The 17,326-nt window shown below is 38.0% G+C and overlaps 2 protein-coding genes across 2 annotated transcripts; one reads left to right on the top strand and one right to left on the bottom strand.

The window, feature by feature from the left end:
• Positions 1-8,513: 8,513 nt before the first annotated feature.
• On the top strand, positions 8,514-9,790 carry LOC117333579. Its single transcript, XM_033892932.1, has one exon. It carries the CDS (start codon positions 8,524-8,526, stop codon positions 9,658-9,660), a length of 1,137 nt encoding a protein of 378 aa, XP_033748823.1. The 5' UTR covers positions 8,514-8,523; the 3' UTR covers positions 9,661-9,790.
• A 2,332-nt stretch (positions 9,791-12,122) lies between these two features.
• LOC117332232 lies at positions 12,123-12,578 on the bottom strand. The gene has a single exon (XM_033891117.1). It carries the CDS (start codon positions 12,576-12,578, stop codon positions 12,123-12,125), a length of 456 nt encoding a protein of 151 aa, XP_033747008.1.
• Positions 12,579-17,326: the final 4,748 nt, after the last annotated feature.

Consider the following 17,326-nt stretch of genomic DNA (forward strand, 5'->3'; position numbering starts at 1 on the left):
GAAGAAATGATTGAATAGTTTATTAATTAAATCTAGATATACAGAAATAAACTAATCTATGAATTAATCTAAGAAGCAAGTCGCTTGTACAATGTTAATACCATATAAAATGGTATTTCAAACATTAGAACATTTCAAGGTCCAGAAATTTTTATCATGATACCGTTCTTCAACACGTTTTGTATCTTTAATAAATTCTAGACCAGATTTCAGAATGTCGATATTAAAAGCATCCGGTACATATGTAGCATTACATAATTTCCCCGGGTCAGTGCTTTCAGAGTAAAATATTGCGGATGATATATTTTATCCCTTAATTCCTGTCTCTACTATTCATATAAATAACATTATAAATAGTGACGTGAAGTTCCCTCTCCTCTGTTTCATAATTGTGAATCTATCAGATGGTCTTTATATCTGTCAAAATTTGAATTGCTTGTATTGTTTCGAAGCTGACAAAGTATAACATTTTCTTTTCTTCTATCATCATTTTTAAATACATCAGTAGTTTGAGCAATACTTTTATCTAGGTTGAAGGGAGGAGAAAGATGGTGCGTTTAGGATTTCCAAGGAATTAAATTCGCTCAGCATCGCTGAAAAATACCCAACAAGAAATCAAGTCTAGAAAAATGATTTAATGACATCAGTACTTGGCAATTTTAATCAATATCCGGTTTCACTTATAACGAGGCATGCGTCGGTCTACACACAAAAGAAACAGTGCAGGACCATAAAATGACAAAATGGATGAATTTGAAAAGCATCATTAATATTTGACATGAAGGCAAGGGTAAAAAACACATTTTAAACACTTTACCAGCCATAATGCGTTGAACCTGTTATAAATCAAAATGCTTGATGCTACAATATCAATATTAGTCAGCATTTACTTATGTAATGTTCATTACGGTAGATGATTCTGTACAATCATGTACCTGTAGCTAAGCTGAGAAAGGAATTCTAAATTCTCAGTTGTGATTTTTCTCTACTCTCCTATCAGATATAAGCTTAGTCTATTATCTATGTACATATAGGAATTACGTATCCATAGGCTGTTACCCTGACGGAATTATTATAGTTTAGATATGATAAGTATGTAAGTTTCCAGGAGGGGTTGTCACGGTACAAAGGTTAGGTATTGGTGCTAGGTATCGCCAGTATTAGAACAGTAACGTTTAGTGCATTCCGGATTGCAGTCCGGATCTATTTGTTGATCCTTTGTTTATACTCCCTCCTCATGTTCCGGTTCATTATTAAAAGTTCCTCTCGCACTACGAGCTGTGTTGTGGTTGTGTTCCACCCAAATAGTGGCGTGGTAGCAGCGATACCCAATCTCACGTCTTTTCATCAATACACAGATGAACAATATTTCAAGGTAACACCGTATGCATGACAAAATCACAGCGTAGGAAAAGTTCACCCTGATCGCAGCCGTAGTGTATAAACGAATATGGCCAACATAAACAGAGCACCGAAACAGTGGTGTTTAAGCAAAGTAGAAACTGTAAACTCATTCCAAAATTGGAAACAGAACTTGATATATACCCTCACATTAGACCCCAATTTCGCCCCTTTTCTCATCGATGGTTCTACGTGGTTAAAACAATCTAGAGATGCACCGTTTAGAGGCTTTGTGAATTATGGGGAAGGAGTACCACAGCCCCGGCGTCGCACACGTGAACAAAAGGTCAACATGCTAGAATTAATGCATGGACAAATTGCAAATTATTGTCCGGTAATTTCGAGGAACACTATCGTCAAAAACTCTGTCTCATTAAGTTCTATTTGGCAAACCATTCGCCTCCATTTTGGATTTCAATCAACCGGCGCTCACTTCCTTGAACTAGAGTCAGTAAAACTTGAACCGAACGAACGTCCAGAAGACCTATTTCAGCGAATAATGGCCTTCTTTGATGATAACCTTCTACGGCGCGATATGGGAATAACTCATAATGGTGCAGACATAAACGACGATGAGGAAATGACTCCCACCTTAGAAAATATTGCTGTTCTGACATGGCTACGGTTAATCTACTCGGACCTTCCGCGCCTTGTGAAACAAAGATATGGAACAGAGTTACGCAGTAGAACTCTCGCTTCTATCAAACCTGAAATATCGCAGGCATTAGAGTCGTTACTTGAAGAAATAAGATCGAGTGATGATGCTAAAACTCTGAGAACCGCCGTCACAAACAGTAGACTTCCTGTGAGACCTAAACTTTCAACACGTTCTGGTCTGTCTAGTTCTACTAGAGTGTGCCCTCTATATAAGGAGTGAAGTATAATGATTTATTTTGAAATTTATAAAAATTATTAAGAATGCGGAAATTGATATTCAGATGGCACAGTATGTCCTAAGGGCAGTATATTTGTAAACGTGGCCACTACCTGTTGACACGGACACTGTCCCTGGGTATACAATGCCATTTACATAAGAACTCTGTCTATTTGGACACAAGTTATATATTTACCAAAGTATTAAGTGATTTGGATTATGTAATTAACATCGTCCCTAGCATATAAAGAAGCAGTGCGACAAGAGTTAAGAGAGACAGTTAGGACCGGGGAGAGAGATAGGTGACTGGTCCTCGGGACAGTCCGGCCAGCAGGCCGGGCGGGGACACTCTCGCTCTCACTGAACATGTACTTTATAAATACCATATATGCATAGAACTTGTACAGAATAAATATGAAGAAGAGTCTACGGCGTCGATCATCATTCATCAATACATCTCATCATCTACATACACACAAACAAAAAATCTACAAGTGGCTACAACCTTGTAGTTCACAGGAGGTTAATCGACAAAGCAACCATTTTCTTAGTAAGTGCTCATTTTTACCCGCACAGGACCGTCGATATCTCGCAAAAGCTCGTCGTATTTTGGGGACCGATGACTATTCCAGCGAGGATGATGATAATGGGTACAAGCAGGCCAACGAATCATCGGAGGGTCAAGCTGCACGAAGAGTACAAATCCGACAGTCTCCCTATATCGACGTATTCTATGGTCACCATACTGTGCGTTTAACTATTGACAGCGGAGCAACGGGGAATATGATCCGTTCTACAGTAGCTACTAGATTAGGTGCGCTTATAAAAAAAAACCCCGCACAATCCGCACACCAGGCCGACGGTTTATCTCCGGTATATGTAGTCGGCGAAACTCATTTATCATTTCATCACAACGGATATGACTTATATTTTGAGGGTCTTGTAGTTGACAATATTGATACAGACATTTTAGCAGGTATTCCCTTCATGGAGAGGAATGACATTGCTATTCGACCTGCATGTCATGAGGTTGTACTAGCGGGCAAAGATGTGTATACATACGGCATACAAACGAGCAACAATGGTCGCCATGTTATCCGACGCGCACACGTCCTTCGTGCACCTGTCTCGGAAGCGACCACAGTATGGCCTGGCGAATTTCTTGAAGTGAAGCTGCCTCAGGAAATCGCACCCAATGATGACACATTTTGTATTGAGCCTCATGAGACTGATAACAGCTCATGGCCTTCACCTGGCCTTATTTCAAGTGTATCTGGAAACATTCGCATTCCAAACCTCACACCTGAACCACAGACTGTTAAACGACATGAGCATTTCTGCAAGATTCGGTCTACATTCTGTCCTGAAACGTCTAGTGCAGCACCACCTCCTGTACACAAAACCGAATTAACAAAAGCTACAAGCTTTTTCTCAAAATGTGCGCGTTGACCCGGACGGCATCCTCCCCAAGAAGATGGGGACCCGTTTCAAACAGTTGTACCAACATGACACTGTTTTCAAGCCCACGTTTTCTGGATACAACGGCCCACGTAAATATGGGTCCAGTATAACCACCTCAACGAAAAGGAAGAATACCACAGTACTCTAAAAACCAAATGGACCAACTTCAGGAGAAGTTCGATGAGCTTGAAGAGCTGGGTGTCTTTCGTCGGCCAGAGGACGTTGCTGTCAATGTTGAAAACGTTATCCCATCATTTCTTATTAAAAAAGTCCAGTGGTTATTTCCGCCTTGTAACTGCATTTGCAGACGTTGGCCGATATAGCAAACCCCAACCTTCTCTTATGCCGGACATTGATTCTACATTAAGACAAATTGCTCAGTGGAACTTCATTGCTGTTACCGATCTCACTAAGGCTTTCTACCAGATCCCACTCGCCAAGGAATCTATGAAATACTGCGGCGTTGTTATCCCCTATCGAGGGGTCCGCGTATACGCGCGCTCAGCAATGGGAATGCCTGGGTCCGAAACTGCTCTAGAGGAGTTAACGTGTCGAGTCCTCGGCCATCTTGTACAAGAGGGTGTCGTTGCGAAAGTCGCTGATGATCTGTACTGTGGGGTGACTCTGCTGAAGATCTTCTTACAATCTTTTATCGCTTATTAGAGGCATTACAACAGTCTGGGCTTAATCTGTCTGCCTCAAAGATAGTCATCGCGCCAAAGGAAGTTACTATCCTTGTATGGATATGGCATCAAGGGTCAATCAGAGTGTCCCCACACCGTATTTCATCCCTTGCCTCATGCCAACCTCCTACCACCGTCTCTTCGCTTCGATCGTTCATAGGAGCTTATAAAGTTCTCGAACGCGTCATTAAAGGTTTCTCCAATTTGCTTTCGCCACTAGACGAAGTTACTGCAGGCCGTGATTCGAGAGACTCTATTTCGTGGTCTGAGGAGCTTTTGAATTCGTTCATAAAAAACCAGGATGCCCTCTCCTCAAACAAGTCAATTACTCTACCGCTTTCGAGCGACCAGTTATGGATAGTCACCGATGGAGCTGCGAAGTGCAAAGGTCTCGGTGCTACTCTCTACACTACTCGTAACGACAGAGTGTTACTTGCAGGATTTTTTAGTGCAAAACTACGAAAACACCAGAGCTTATGGATTCCGTGTGAGGTAGAAGCTCTCTCAATTGCCTCTGCCGTTAAACATTTCAGCCCTTACATTATTCAATCCGCACCTAAAGCGTGCGTCCTCACGGACAGTAAACCGTGTGTACAGGCTTACGAGAAGTTGTGTAGAGGTGAGTTATCTGCGAGCCCAAGAGTATCTACATTTTTGTCTACGGCCAGCCGTTTCCAGGTTTCCATCAGACACGTAGCTGGTGCCGCCATATTACCTTCTGACTTTGCCAGTAGAAACGCCACCGAATGTGAGCACCCTAACTGCCAAATCTGCACTTTTTCTCGGTCGATTGATGACTCAGTTGTGCGCCACGTTTCTACCCAAGACATTTTGAATGATACCGTCAAACTTCCATTCATCAGTAGACCCACGTGGCTAGCTTTCCAAAGCGAATGTCCTGATCTACGTCGCACCCATGCACACCTGAAACAAGGCACAAGGCCTTCAAAAAACACTTACTAACATCAAGGATGTCAAACGTTACCTTCAGTGTGCTTCTATCGCTAAGGATGGACTTCTTGTTGTAAGAAAGGATATTCCATTCGAATCTCAGCGGGAATGCATCATAGTTCCGCGCAGTGTATTGGAAGGTTTACTTACTTCTCTACACATCAAGTTGGATAATCTGTCCCAACATCAACTTAAGGCCGTTGTTCAGCGATACTTCTACGCCCTGGATATGGACAAAGCAATCGAGAATACGTCTTCTGGTTGTCACCAATGTGCGTCTCTTCGTAAAGTCCAACGTCATACACAGGTTCAAACTCCTGGTGATCCTCCGGACAAAGTGGGATTTCTATTTGCCGCCGACGTCCTAAGGCGAGAGCGACAACTTTTTCTAGTTGTGAGGGAATACGTCACATCGTATACACGTACGCTACTTTTGGAGAACGAAAAGCGTGAATCATTGATGCCTGTACATTTGGGTGCTACGTGTCGGTTATCTGAGGGAATCTCTGATGACTGTACATACAGGTGTTACGTGTAAATTACCTGAGGGAATCACTGATGGCTGTACATAAAGGTGTTACGTGTAGGTTAACTGAAGGATTCACTGAAAACTGTATATACAGGTGTTACGTGTAGTTTACCTGAGGTATTCACTGATAACTGTACATAAAGATGTTACGTTAGGTTACCTGAGGGAATCATTGATAACTGTACATAAAGATGTTACGTTAGGTTACCTGAGGGAATCATTGATCACTGTACATAAAGATGTTACGTTAGGTTACCTGAGGGAATCATTGATCACTGTACATAAAGATGTTACGTTAGGTTACCTGAGGGAATCATTGATAACTGTACATAAAGATGTTACGTTAGGTTACCTGAGGGAATCATTGATAACTGTACATAAAGATGTTACGTTAGGTTACCTGAGTGAATCATTGATAACTGTACATAAAGATGTTACGTTAGGTTACCTGAGGGAATCATTGATAACTGTACATAAAGATGTTACGTTAGGTTACCTGAGGGAATCATTGATAACTGTACATAAATATGTTACGTTAGGTTACCTGAGGGAATCATTGATGCCTGTACATAAAGATGTTAAGTGGAGAAACAATTTCTGTTAACATTCATTATTAAACATTGGGTGTATCCGTCAGCTCATAACCACATATGAACAATGTATGCAAGATATTGGTGCATTCGCTTGTTTTTTCTCGGTTAGACTATAGGAATGCTTTCTTCTTCGGTGTACATATATGTATCTGAAACTACAGAGGTTCCAGAACACTGAAGCAAGGAGAAAAGAAGGAGTACATTACACCAGTGCCTTATTCCTTGCATTCTTTGCTGGTATGTTTCAGGTTACAGTACAAGATTGTGATGTTATACAAATACAAAGCAATAAATGGAGCAGCTCCCCAGCAGTTACAGTAACTTGTCATCCTCTACCAGCCGTCATGATCACTACGATCTGAGACAGAATCTTTGTTATAACATGTAAGAAGTAGTTATTACTCAGTCTGGTGGTGCTGCAAAGAATCACCTTTTATTGAGCCATATTTCCTTTATGTCATGCCTTCTACAAATGTACAATGTACTTTTTTCCGCCATGCAAGAGTTCATAATTTACCCTTATCAAAATAAGACTTGTTTCTAATTCTTGTTCTACCATCTATTAGAACACTGAGTTATCGCTTTTATGCTAGCAAAACTTTAATTATTTATGATTGTTCCAGCACTTGCCCGCAAATGTATCACCCTTAATTGTCATTTGTATTTAGTATATAGTCAATTATCCTTACCAACTGATCAAATATTGCAAATATGGCCCTCTTTGTTGTCGTTTTGGTTTTTTTTGTTTGTTTTTGAATATTATGTGTTTATTCTGTCAATCAGTATGCAAGATGCAATTGATTGTCCTGATTTTTTTGTTATTATTTAAATAAAGCAGACAACTGCTTCATAACCTTTTTTATTGATTATCTGCTTCCAGTATATGAAACTATTTAGTAAAAAGTAATACATTCTTCCTTCTAAATCGATTCATATTAACACGTTGTCGCCATATAAACCCCATCATGTGATTGGTATCTAAGAATGAACCCGTATTTACAATAGGGAAATGCTTTCTGGTGTCGATATCAAAACAAATGTTGTTTGTACAGGTATGTATTCTAGTTAAATGGCCTCGGCAATGACGGGTTTGGTAAAATGTCCCATTCTGATTCTCCTAGCTTCTCTCTTGGATTTCAACATCGTATATAGTGATTACAGTAGTTTGACTCTGTACAAGGAGAATAAAACCGATAGACAAAGGAGCCGTTACAATAACCACAGGAAACATTATAAGACTGACGGGAATATATTCGGTAGGTAACTTTCCTAGATTTTGTGATGCTTTCAGAAAAAATCAAGCAACGGAATTTCTTAAGTTAATGATCGGGAGATTATTTAAATCCACTTAACTTGAAATTGGCTAATCCAAAGCTTTGATAATTTGATAAACATATTGAAATTGTGTGATGCAGCATTATTCTATCTATTAATAGATTCAATTGAACGTTAGGCTATATAGGTTTGTGTACTCTGATGCTAACCATTGTGTAATATAATGCTCCGTTTTCGAATAAAAAACAACAGAAACGTCTTGTCTTCTGACATCCCGTCTAATCCGAGCGATATGTTGTGTTTAACATGGTGTTGGCGATTTCCCTCTATAAACAGGACATACACTATGTGTTCATTACTTGTGGTTTGTTTCGAAAATTTCTTCACGTTGGAAGGAGTAAATATGGGTTTTATTGTTGTTTAAGTACTTCAAAATTTAAAGATCCTATAATCAGAATTAAAGTGTTATTCCAGATAAAATCTGACTCCTCCGATATCGACATAATGATACTGAATCCACTTAATAGATCAACTGTTCAATAATCAATCATACCCAATATATAGGCGGCGTTGCTACATACAGCCCATTGCCTTCTGTAAATCAATAGCATCAAGTCAGAGTACTCTGCTGATACCGTTGATAGCGTTTTCTAATTAACTCTAATGAACGTAGCCTTGTCGTGGACACTTAAATTATGTATCGGCTTCACAACGTTCAGTATAACATATAGCTGACATCGGTTGAGATCTTCAGCTATGGGCATCTTTTCGGGAGGAGTTTTGGTGACTTTTTTCTTAATTTATATCGAGTACATTGTGGCTGACCAGCATTGCATAGGAAAAACAATTAACCAAGCCTTGCAATATGAACGGCATCTGTCCCAAGCATTTCTTACTCTGGAGGTCATTGGATTACAGCAATGCTCACAAAAGTGTTTGATGAGAACAAAATGTCAGATAATATCTTTCGATTTTCACACGTTTACTTGTGAACTTGGTGAAGACATTTCGTATAGTGTCTTATCGTCTAGGAATACGACTGGAACTATTTCTAGGTCCACTTTACTACAGTATGAGGTATCCCTATTAACTTCCTGTGCTGGTCATTCTTGTAATGTGGACAATGTCTGTATAGAACTGTCCAGTGGGCAGTCAACCTGTGTGTCCACTCTTGTATACACTGCAACAACAACCACAGCAATGTCAACGACGACGACAACGACACTACCAACAACGACAACGACACCACCACCACCAACATCGACGACGCTGCCACCAACAACATCGACGACGACGCTGCCAACAACGACTACTCAAGTTGCCGAAGTTCTGTGTGGAAATATCCCCTCGGTCACGAACGCGGTCACGCCAACATCTGCAGAGAGGTCAGTTGGAACAACTTTGTCATACACATGTATCACAGGACATATTCTGACCGGAAACCCAGATATTACGTGTCAGCAGAATGGTCAGTGGTCTTCACTGACCTTGGTTTGTATTTCGTGTGATACGAATGTTTTCACCTATAACCAAGATCTTAATTTTTGTTACAAACTAGAACTAGACATACGCTATAAAAACACGGAAGCTCGGTCTTACTGTTCTGGGTTGGGTGGTCGTCTGGCTAAGGTGGACACCACACAGAAACTTGATTTATTAGTTTCATACATCCCGTCTAACGCTAGAGCTTTTGTGGACGGATCGGACAGTGCCGTAGAAAACACATGGGTCTACTCAGACGGTACAAGTGTTAATATGGACCTCTTTCCTACCGGAACGCCAACAATAGATACTGGACTTAACTGTATGATAATACAAGGAAGTACAGGATTGATGAATGAACAGGACTGTTTGTTAAACAGGTTTGTAATATGTGATAAAACATTGGTATGATTCACAACAGTCACAAGGATTTTATATATCATAACACTGAAACTATTTTTGATTATTTTCATTGTTAATCATTTGCATCATGCAGATTATTGTTGAATTTTGATGAAATAAAATAACATTGAACCATTAATGCAACGTCATCTCGTTTAGCATATCTCAATCACTTACAACTCATGTCCTAACTTTCAGAGGCTCCATTTTTTTATAATATTACATGATATCATATACCATTATTTACTTTAATTTAAAGTTGGTTAATGCCGAAGTAAATGTTTGTTTGCTTGAATTGAACAGTGAGCAACTTGAAGAACCTATTTCCCGAAACAAGTTGGACGTTATGCTAGATTCCGAAAAAACGAGTAATTAAATTCATTAAAGATTAATATATCCGTCCTATTCAAATCGTTAGCTATAAAAATAACATGCAAATGACGCTTTTGTATAAGGCTCTCAAATCCCATAATGCAATGTAAAATATGTTTTCAACATGGCCGAACGAACATGTGTTTAAAGAAAACTACAAAACATTTCACTATTTAAGGAAAGAAACACATTGAATATATAGCATTTGAAAACAACAAAGACTACTGACATATATAATAACCAAGCCGTTTTTCAAGCTCAAAACTGACTTGATTTTGTTTTCAAACGAATGTGATTACTGAGTATATATATATATATATATATATATATGTTTCATTTGAAAAGTATTTTTTACGAACTATGTTCCCGTGTTTTTCACAATCATTGACTGATATCGCCATTCTCATTTCCTGTAAAAGAAAGTTTTCATTACAAAAGAACGAAGGCGTTCCTTAAGTTTGGAAAGTAAAATGACAGTATAATGACAGTATAAAGAGTTGAAAGTATTTTGAAGTGAAGCTCTTCGGCTGCGACCGTTCAAGATTAATTTAAAGATCTTTCCTAAAATCAACATTCGATTAGTTCCACTTCTTGAGTAAATGTGTCATAATAGGACTGCAGTACTGACTTATTTTATATTATTAAAGGTAGTAAGAAGCTTTGAAAAAAAACAACTACCCGAATCAGCAATGAAACATTAACTACATGTATAAGAATTCTTATTAAGTTTAGAAATCAAATAAAAACGAGGTAGATCTGCTTCCTTCTCGCCATCAGGGGCTTTGGAAGATTTCAATTCTTGAGAATGAATTGACAGTATTATGACTTAAGAAAAAACAAGAGAACGTGTAGGTAGGATTACCCGTTCTCTGTCAAATTCTTCAATGTAATCAATAAAAATATTGAAATTCATATTCTACTTAACGGAAGGAGCCTCTCTATAATTCGGAACCAATGCAAAGACCGCCAGGTATGACGTGGTCATCTGGATCGTAGATGCCTTGTAAAAGAGAAACATTAATGTTGCATTGGTTTTTTTTAGCCTATGGTTTTAGCAGCTATTGTCACCGCGGTTGGTGTTTTGTAAAATTACTTGACTACTGTGATATCTATAGTGGCAAATTTGCACAAATATACAACACTGTAAGGTTTGTCATCATTCTGTTAACTTATTTTGCAATGAAAATATAATATGAAGATGAATTTTGAAAGAAAAGAAAACTAAGGTTAGACTGAATAGCCTCTTAGTTATAAAATATCACCGAATTGTATAATGTTCCGGTTAGCTCAGTAGGTAGAGGCGAAGTGTTCCACCGTGGAGGCCGGGGTTCAATTCCCGGCCGCAGATTTTTTTTTTTTATAAACATATTTATTATATCTATCTATATTTTAAGGAAAAGATATATATTCGCATGTGTGTTTATAGTTGTTTTAATTTTTATTTGCTCGGAATGTAAATGGTCTTTTAACACAAACAACAGTAAGGCTAAGCTGTAGTACAGTAGGTTAAAGATAGATTTAGTACTATCTTTTCGTAGCTCATTTTCAAATGTAATTTTATAATAATTTCAATATCTTGAATCAGTGCATTGACGCAGAAAATAGTTTGAGCCGCTCGTCAATTTGACGCTTCAAATTTTGACTAACACTAGTGATGCATGTAAGTTCTTTTGTGTTGTCCTATATACAGACTCCCCAAAGTGTAGGTTAGCTATATAGTCAGTGACACTAATTGACCCCAAGGAGTTAATTACAAGAGTCAGCCAACCGTGAAACATTCCGACTGTCGCCGAATTGGGTCACATGTGAATTCTCCAATTAACAACTTCACCTGAAGCGAATTATGTTATTTACAACATAGATATATTTGCTAAGAAACAGTAATGCAGGAGTTATCGCGCTTGTAAACTTTCAACCCACAATATTAATGTTTTGAATTGACTGAAACGGCAAAGGAGGACGAGGACGAGGACGTATGTACTGTAGCCTATGTTGCGGTATTGTGCCGCGTAAGTAGATTTAAATGACAATTTTAAACTATTATACTCTATCAAGTTCAAAAGTGAAATTAGATGGCATCGTAAAAGGTAGATTGTGTGTTAGTTATCAGTTGGCCAGACGATGAACTCCTTCAACAATTCCATTATGGCGATGATGACTCGGGCCTTAGTCCTGGCGATACTACTGACAGTGACATCGAAACGGTCTGCTATCTCTCTGTGTGAATCTTTATTGGCTAAGTACCATATGGTTACCAAAACTTGCTTTTCAATAGATATGGGCTTACGGCCCTGCCCATGATAGACAGGCACTTTACCAGTGCCATGAATAAGATCTATTAAGATTTCAAAACAACTCCTGGTCATTCTGAAATGTGAATGAAACTCCTGTTCTTCATAACATTTGACAATAGTCTCTACATAAAAAGGAATTCGGGTACGTTCGTTTCTTTTTGTATAAACCATCGCTACTGTTTCTACAGTATCGTCTTCGTCCTCGTTGAAAAACGACAAAAACGTATAGGACGCTGACGCAATCATGGTCAAGTCCGCCATGTTGGATTTCGCGTGCACATAACATGATTGGAACGTCATGTACCATTTAGCGAACCCGTTCCAAGTTGGCACAACCGGAACGTTCCGCTAAATGGAACATGCTGCAAGTCTTAATAGAGAACCATTGTCAGTAAAACCACAAGGTATCGAGGATTTAATGTCATGTTCGTGTTGTGAAAGGAAGTGATATAATCTCCTAGTGACGGAAATCATAATACATGTACCGTACTTTGGGATATTTTGGCTTTTTTTTGCTCAAAAAGGGGGGTTAAATATTGGTGCGTCAAATTTTGGCGTTTACCATCATGTGTGTTAAAATTTGGCACTTACCTGTAAGTTATGTAATTGACATGTTTGTTCATTACTCTACGAACGTCTACATACAGTATTTAGAAGCCATATCGCGTGGACACGTACAAAGGGATTAAAAGCTCTGTGGCTAAGTGACATGATTCGATCACCTACCTGAAATATAGCCTTTGTTTGAATAGGTATTTTCTGAGAACACTTCAGTATAAGCCTTTTGTATTTCGTCTCACCTGGTTGCACAGGAAAGCAGTCTTCGCTTTGTAAGTTACACGATCGATCGATCGAGATGCGACTTGTCCTTGAACACAGCTAATACAACAATTAATATGAAAACAACGTGAATGAAATTTATGACACATTTAGATGAAAACATACCTTTATTGACGCGTTTTCATCAAAAAACAATATTCCAACACACTTCAACGCCGATCGCGGAAGCTAGTAATGGATATGTAGTAAATGAACGGAAAGACGGTTTCTATAATCCGGATATTGTTCCGACATTTTTTTTCGTGAATTTTTTGTGTGTTTAATTTTGGCTCATTAACCCCAGGCGCCAAATAAACCAAATTATAACCACATCCAAAATATCCCAAAGTACGGTACTGGGAACAACGGGGATGCATACCCAAACCACCACCCGTACAAAAGGCAATACGGAATGGTAACACTGAATGGAATAATTAGGGGATAGTACGTTGTTTTGAGTGGCTATAATGGTGATTAGAACATGAGATTTGGTTTGAACTCGAGACCGATACATGTAGGTCGAGTTTAAACCAAATTTCGTGTTCTAATCGCCAATATTGCCACTCAAAACAACATACTATCCCCATTCTAACATGTTTACTGTTAAATATATTTAGATACATTGTTTTACATAGCTACATATACGCTGTAAAGTACTCTGTGATCTCCGTTGTAGCGGTGTATTTGGGATTGTTGTGAAAGTCCTGTTACCGAAGATTTATAACGACATATTTGAATTTACTCTGCAGAATGCATAGCGATACCAAAATCAGTGTATTTCTATAGGCCCAACCGTTGTGTGAAATTTTGTGCACTGGTTCCATTTTATTCAGGATTTTACTTGGCTAGATGCCAACATACGGACGGAATGTTTCAATCAATAAGGTAAGAACAATATTGACTTTTTTTGTTTATTAAAATCCCATGGGTCATCAATAATAAATGTTGCGGAGTGTTGAATTTAGCTAAGAGGCGAACTTGACGTCATATTGTTTCGACTAGAAACGGGGCGTGGAATGATCGCGATGGGCGGGGATTAATACGTTTGATCATGGTTCTTTCACAGATTAGAACATGTAATAACAAGTTCAAGTTCAAGTTCAAGTTTTATTTTATTTGAGTGTCACATGTCAATACAATACTTGATTAAAAAAATGTACATAAGAACAATAAAATACATATTGACATCCAGCAATTATTGGCTTATGAGACACTAATTACGATTAAAATCTATTAAAAGCTATCAATTATGCTATCCGTTATTGTTAAATTATACAATGATTAAAATATATAGATTATCAATGTCACATACTTATTTTTTGGAGTTCAGAGACTAACACTAATCTGTAATAGTTATGGTATTATCAGGCTACACATGAGCCTTGAATTAATTAGTACATAATTGTACTGCATATTAATGAGCAATTTGTAATAACATGTATACTGCACTGTATTAACCGCATGGAAAATTATAAAGTTCGCAATTCATCCATGATATGGGGGTCACATATGTCATACCCATACAGATTTAATTTATTGCCATTACTGACTTTGTGAGAAAGAGAACGAACCCTAATGGCGAAATGTCGGTCATATTGATAATTTTTATCAGGATGATGATAACAGTATAAAAATATTTCTATTCGTGTACCACACATTCCGGTTCTTGTGCTATTTATATAATGTGTGATACACACCTCAAAGGATTGTGCCATCTCGGATAATAAAGATAAAATACTCCATTTAAAACATTGTATTCTGTTTGGTTCAGGATACCATCAATCCATTGGAGCATGAGGTAAATTGCATAAACGCCAAAATCCTGCCCATTTGCTTCAGACAAGCATACTTCTGCAAAAGCTCCCTACGTTTGAATGATTTTATTCAAACTAAATCGCAATATTTTATTAGTTACAACAGTTTGACAGCTATTTTAGTTTTGAATTGACGTTTAAAACATGATTTATGGCTTTTGTTTCTAAACATGTATCCTTGGTTTTCGGAAAGAGGTCTCCCACAATATACATTTATTCAATCAATGTCAATGTCAACACTGAGTATATCATACATTGGGGTTAGTAGTAACATATGGGAACTTTGCAGTGGAAATGTAAATATACGCATATGTCGTTCTTCTGGGACTCGTCAGTGCTATTGGTGGACAAACTTATGGAAATCCAGAATGTAGTTTAGGACGTCACAATTGTCCTAAACAAATATTCAAATTTAGACGCGAAGGTAAACTTACCCAATCATCTACCAGGGAATTCGATTATATATGTAAGACAATGAGACTAACAACTTTCTAGATAAAGCTATCTATATACTGGTTTGCTTCGGGTTTTTTTTGATCATCTAGCAATCTTTTTGCTTTCGTTTCTAACCATGAAAATGTGACGTATCATTAGGAGAGGTAAGGCAATACAAGGGATCGGGCGACGATTTGGCAGAATCTCGGGTAATGTGCTCGAATGGAACTTTATACTGTTTGTTATTCACAGTTAAGTTTGGCAAAATACAAGAGACAAACTTATCAAGGTAGCTCTTTCAAATATATCGGGTCTTGAACTCACGAAGTACGGCACTTAATCACTTTACCAGAAATACCCGCAGCAAATACTACTGCTCTAAAAGAACGTTTTAATGACCCCGACATAAACATAGTGACAAAATCGTCTATTTGGTGATATGAATACCTGAATGGCAATGTATGTTGACATGGGTACGAATTGTACACATATTGCATATATTCAACAAAGAACAATTACGACACGAAATTCAAATATTTAACCTTCGGATCTACAACACATAGTGCATATGATAAATTGTGTTAATAAGCATGTACAAATGTATATAACATAGTAACATTAAAGACAAAGACAGACTATTTAATGACTCGTCTCCTGATCCGGCAGCGAATTCACGATCTACGGAACCTCATCGACAAGCCAGAAATACCCGCAGTTTATGTTTCAATGGTGCAGTGATAACATCAATTGATCATAGTGACATATTGTCTATAAAATTATATGAATACCTTTATCAAGGCCTGGTCATTTAGTAATTAAGAAATCGTTCCTATAAAGGTGTTATATCTCCAAAAATCGGTGAGATTTTAATGCAACACGAATATTGTTGAACTCTACTTTGCGCTGGGGCAGTTTTCTTACCGGTGCTTGGAGGTATGTTAACCTATTTTTGTTTTCTGTGTTTATTTTCAGGATATTGATTGACATATTGATTATAATTAAAATGATATGTATTTTAACCTTCTATAAAAGGCGATAAAAGTGTTTTAGCTGTTATTCAAAAAAGATTTCAAACATCTTAAATCTGATCGTGGATAAGACGTTTCTACAGTAATCAAGTAAAGAGGTTAATAAAGGTTACTGATTAAATAATGAAATTCATGAAGTAGGCTAGAAACAGAAACTACACACCTGTATCAACAACACCTTGACAGACAAAAGACAAAAATCGGACACCTGCTTTAAAAATACCATAACAAATTACAGTTCAATGTTACTAAGAGGAGGTAAAAATAGCAGGTGAACACATCCTAGAACAAACAGCTACTGATAACAAAAGGACTCTACATACGTCCATATGTGTCTCTTATTACACCTCGAATCTTGCTGTCAGTCTTCACATATGGTCTCCAGCTGTTATGTGGCGAGCTATTTGTAAACCAACAACTGTTGATCAATCTCGCGTTTTCTCGCAGGACAAGATAATCAACGAGATGTTTGTTGCAGAGCTTGCCGGGAGAACCGGAATATGTCCAATTTTCTTTAAATACGAGAAATATTTCCACACAAGTTTTTTTAAAGGACTAGATCACTATTTGGTATGAGATAGTCAAAGTGTATATGCCTGCCATTACAGCAGGAACATATAGTTAAGTGTCGCTTAGTGAGTTAACATCAGGGTTTTTCGCATAAGAATAATTCCACGTCGTCACATTCTGAATCAAAAATACCCTCTAGATGTGTATCTAGCATGAGGCAATTATCTTCCGTATCCATATCTGGCGCGTCCTCTACAAACAGGCTTATATCTACTACACTGCCATCTTGGTAAATCCACACCCCTTCTTCTGTGATGTCTTTCCCGTCTATAAAGCAATCAGGGACTCCCTGAACAAGTAAAATACTACTCAATGTGTCTACTTTCTGTCTCGTGTCCAGCTT

Source organism: Pecten maximus, chromosome 8, assembly GCF_902652985.1.
Source record: "Pecten maximus chromosome 8, xPecMax1.1, whole genome shotgun sequence".
NCBI lineage: Eukaryota > Metazoa > Mollusca > Bivalvia > Pectinida > Pectinidae > Pecten > Pecten maximus.

What these genes read in the sequence shown, in the direction of transcription:
- LOC117333579 (XM_033892932.1), top strand. Translation starts at nt 8,524, where the DNA reads ATGGGCATCTTTTCGGGAGGAGTTTTGGTGACTTTTTTCTTAATTTAT.
- LOC117332232 (XM_033891117.1), bottom strand. Translation starts at nt 12,578, where the DNA reads ATGGCGGACTTGACCATGATTGCGTCAGCGTCCTATACGTTTTTGTCG.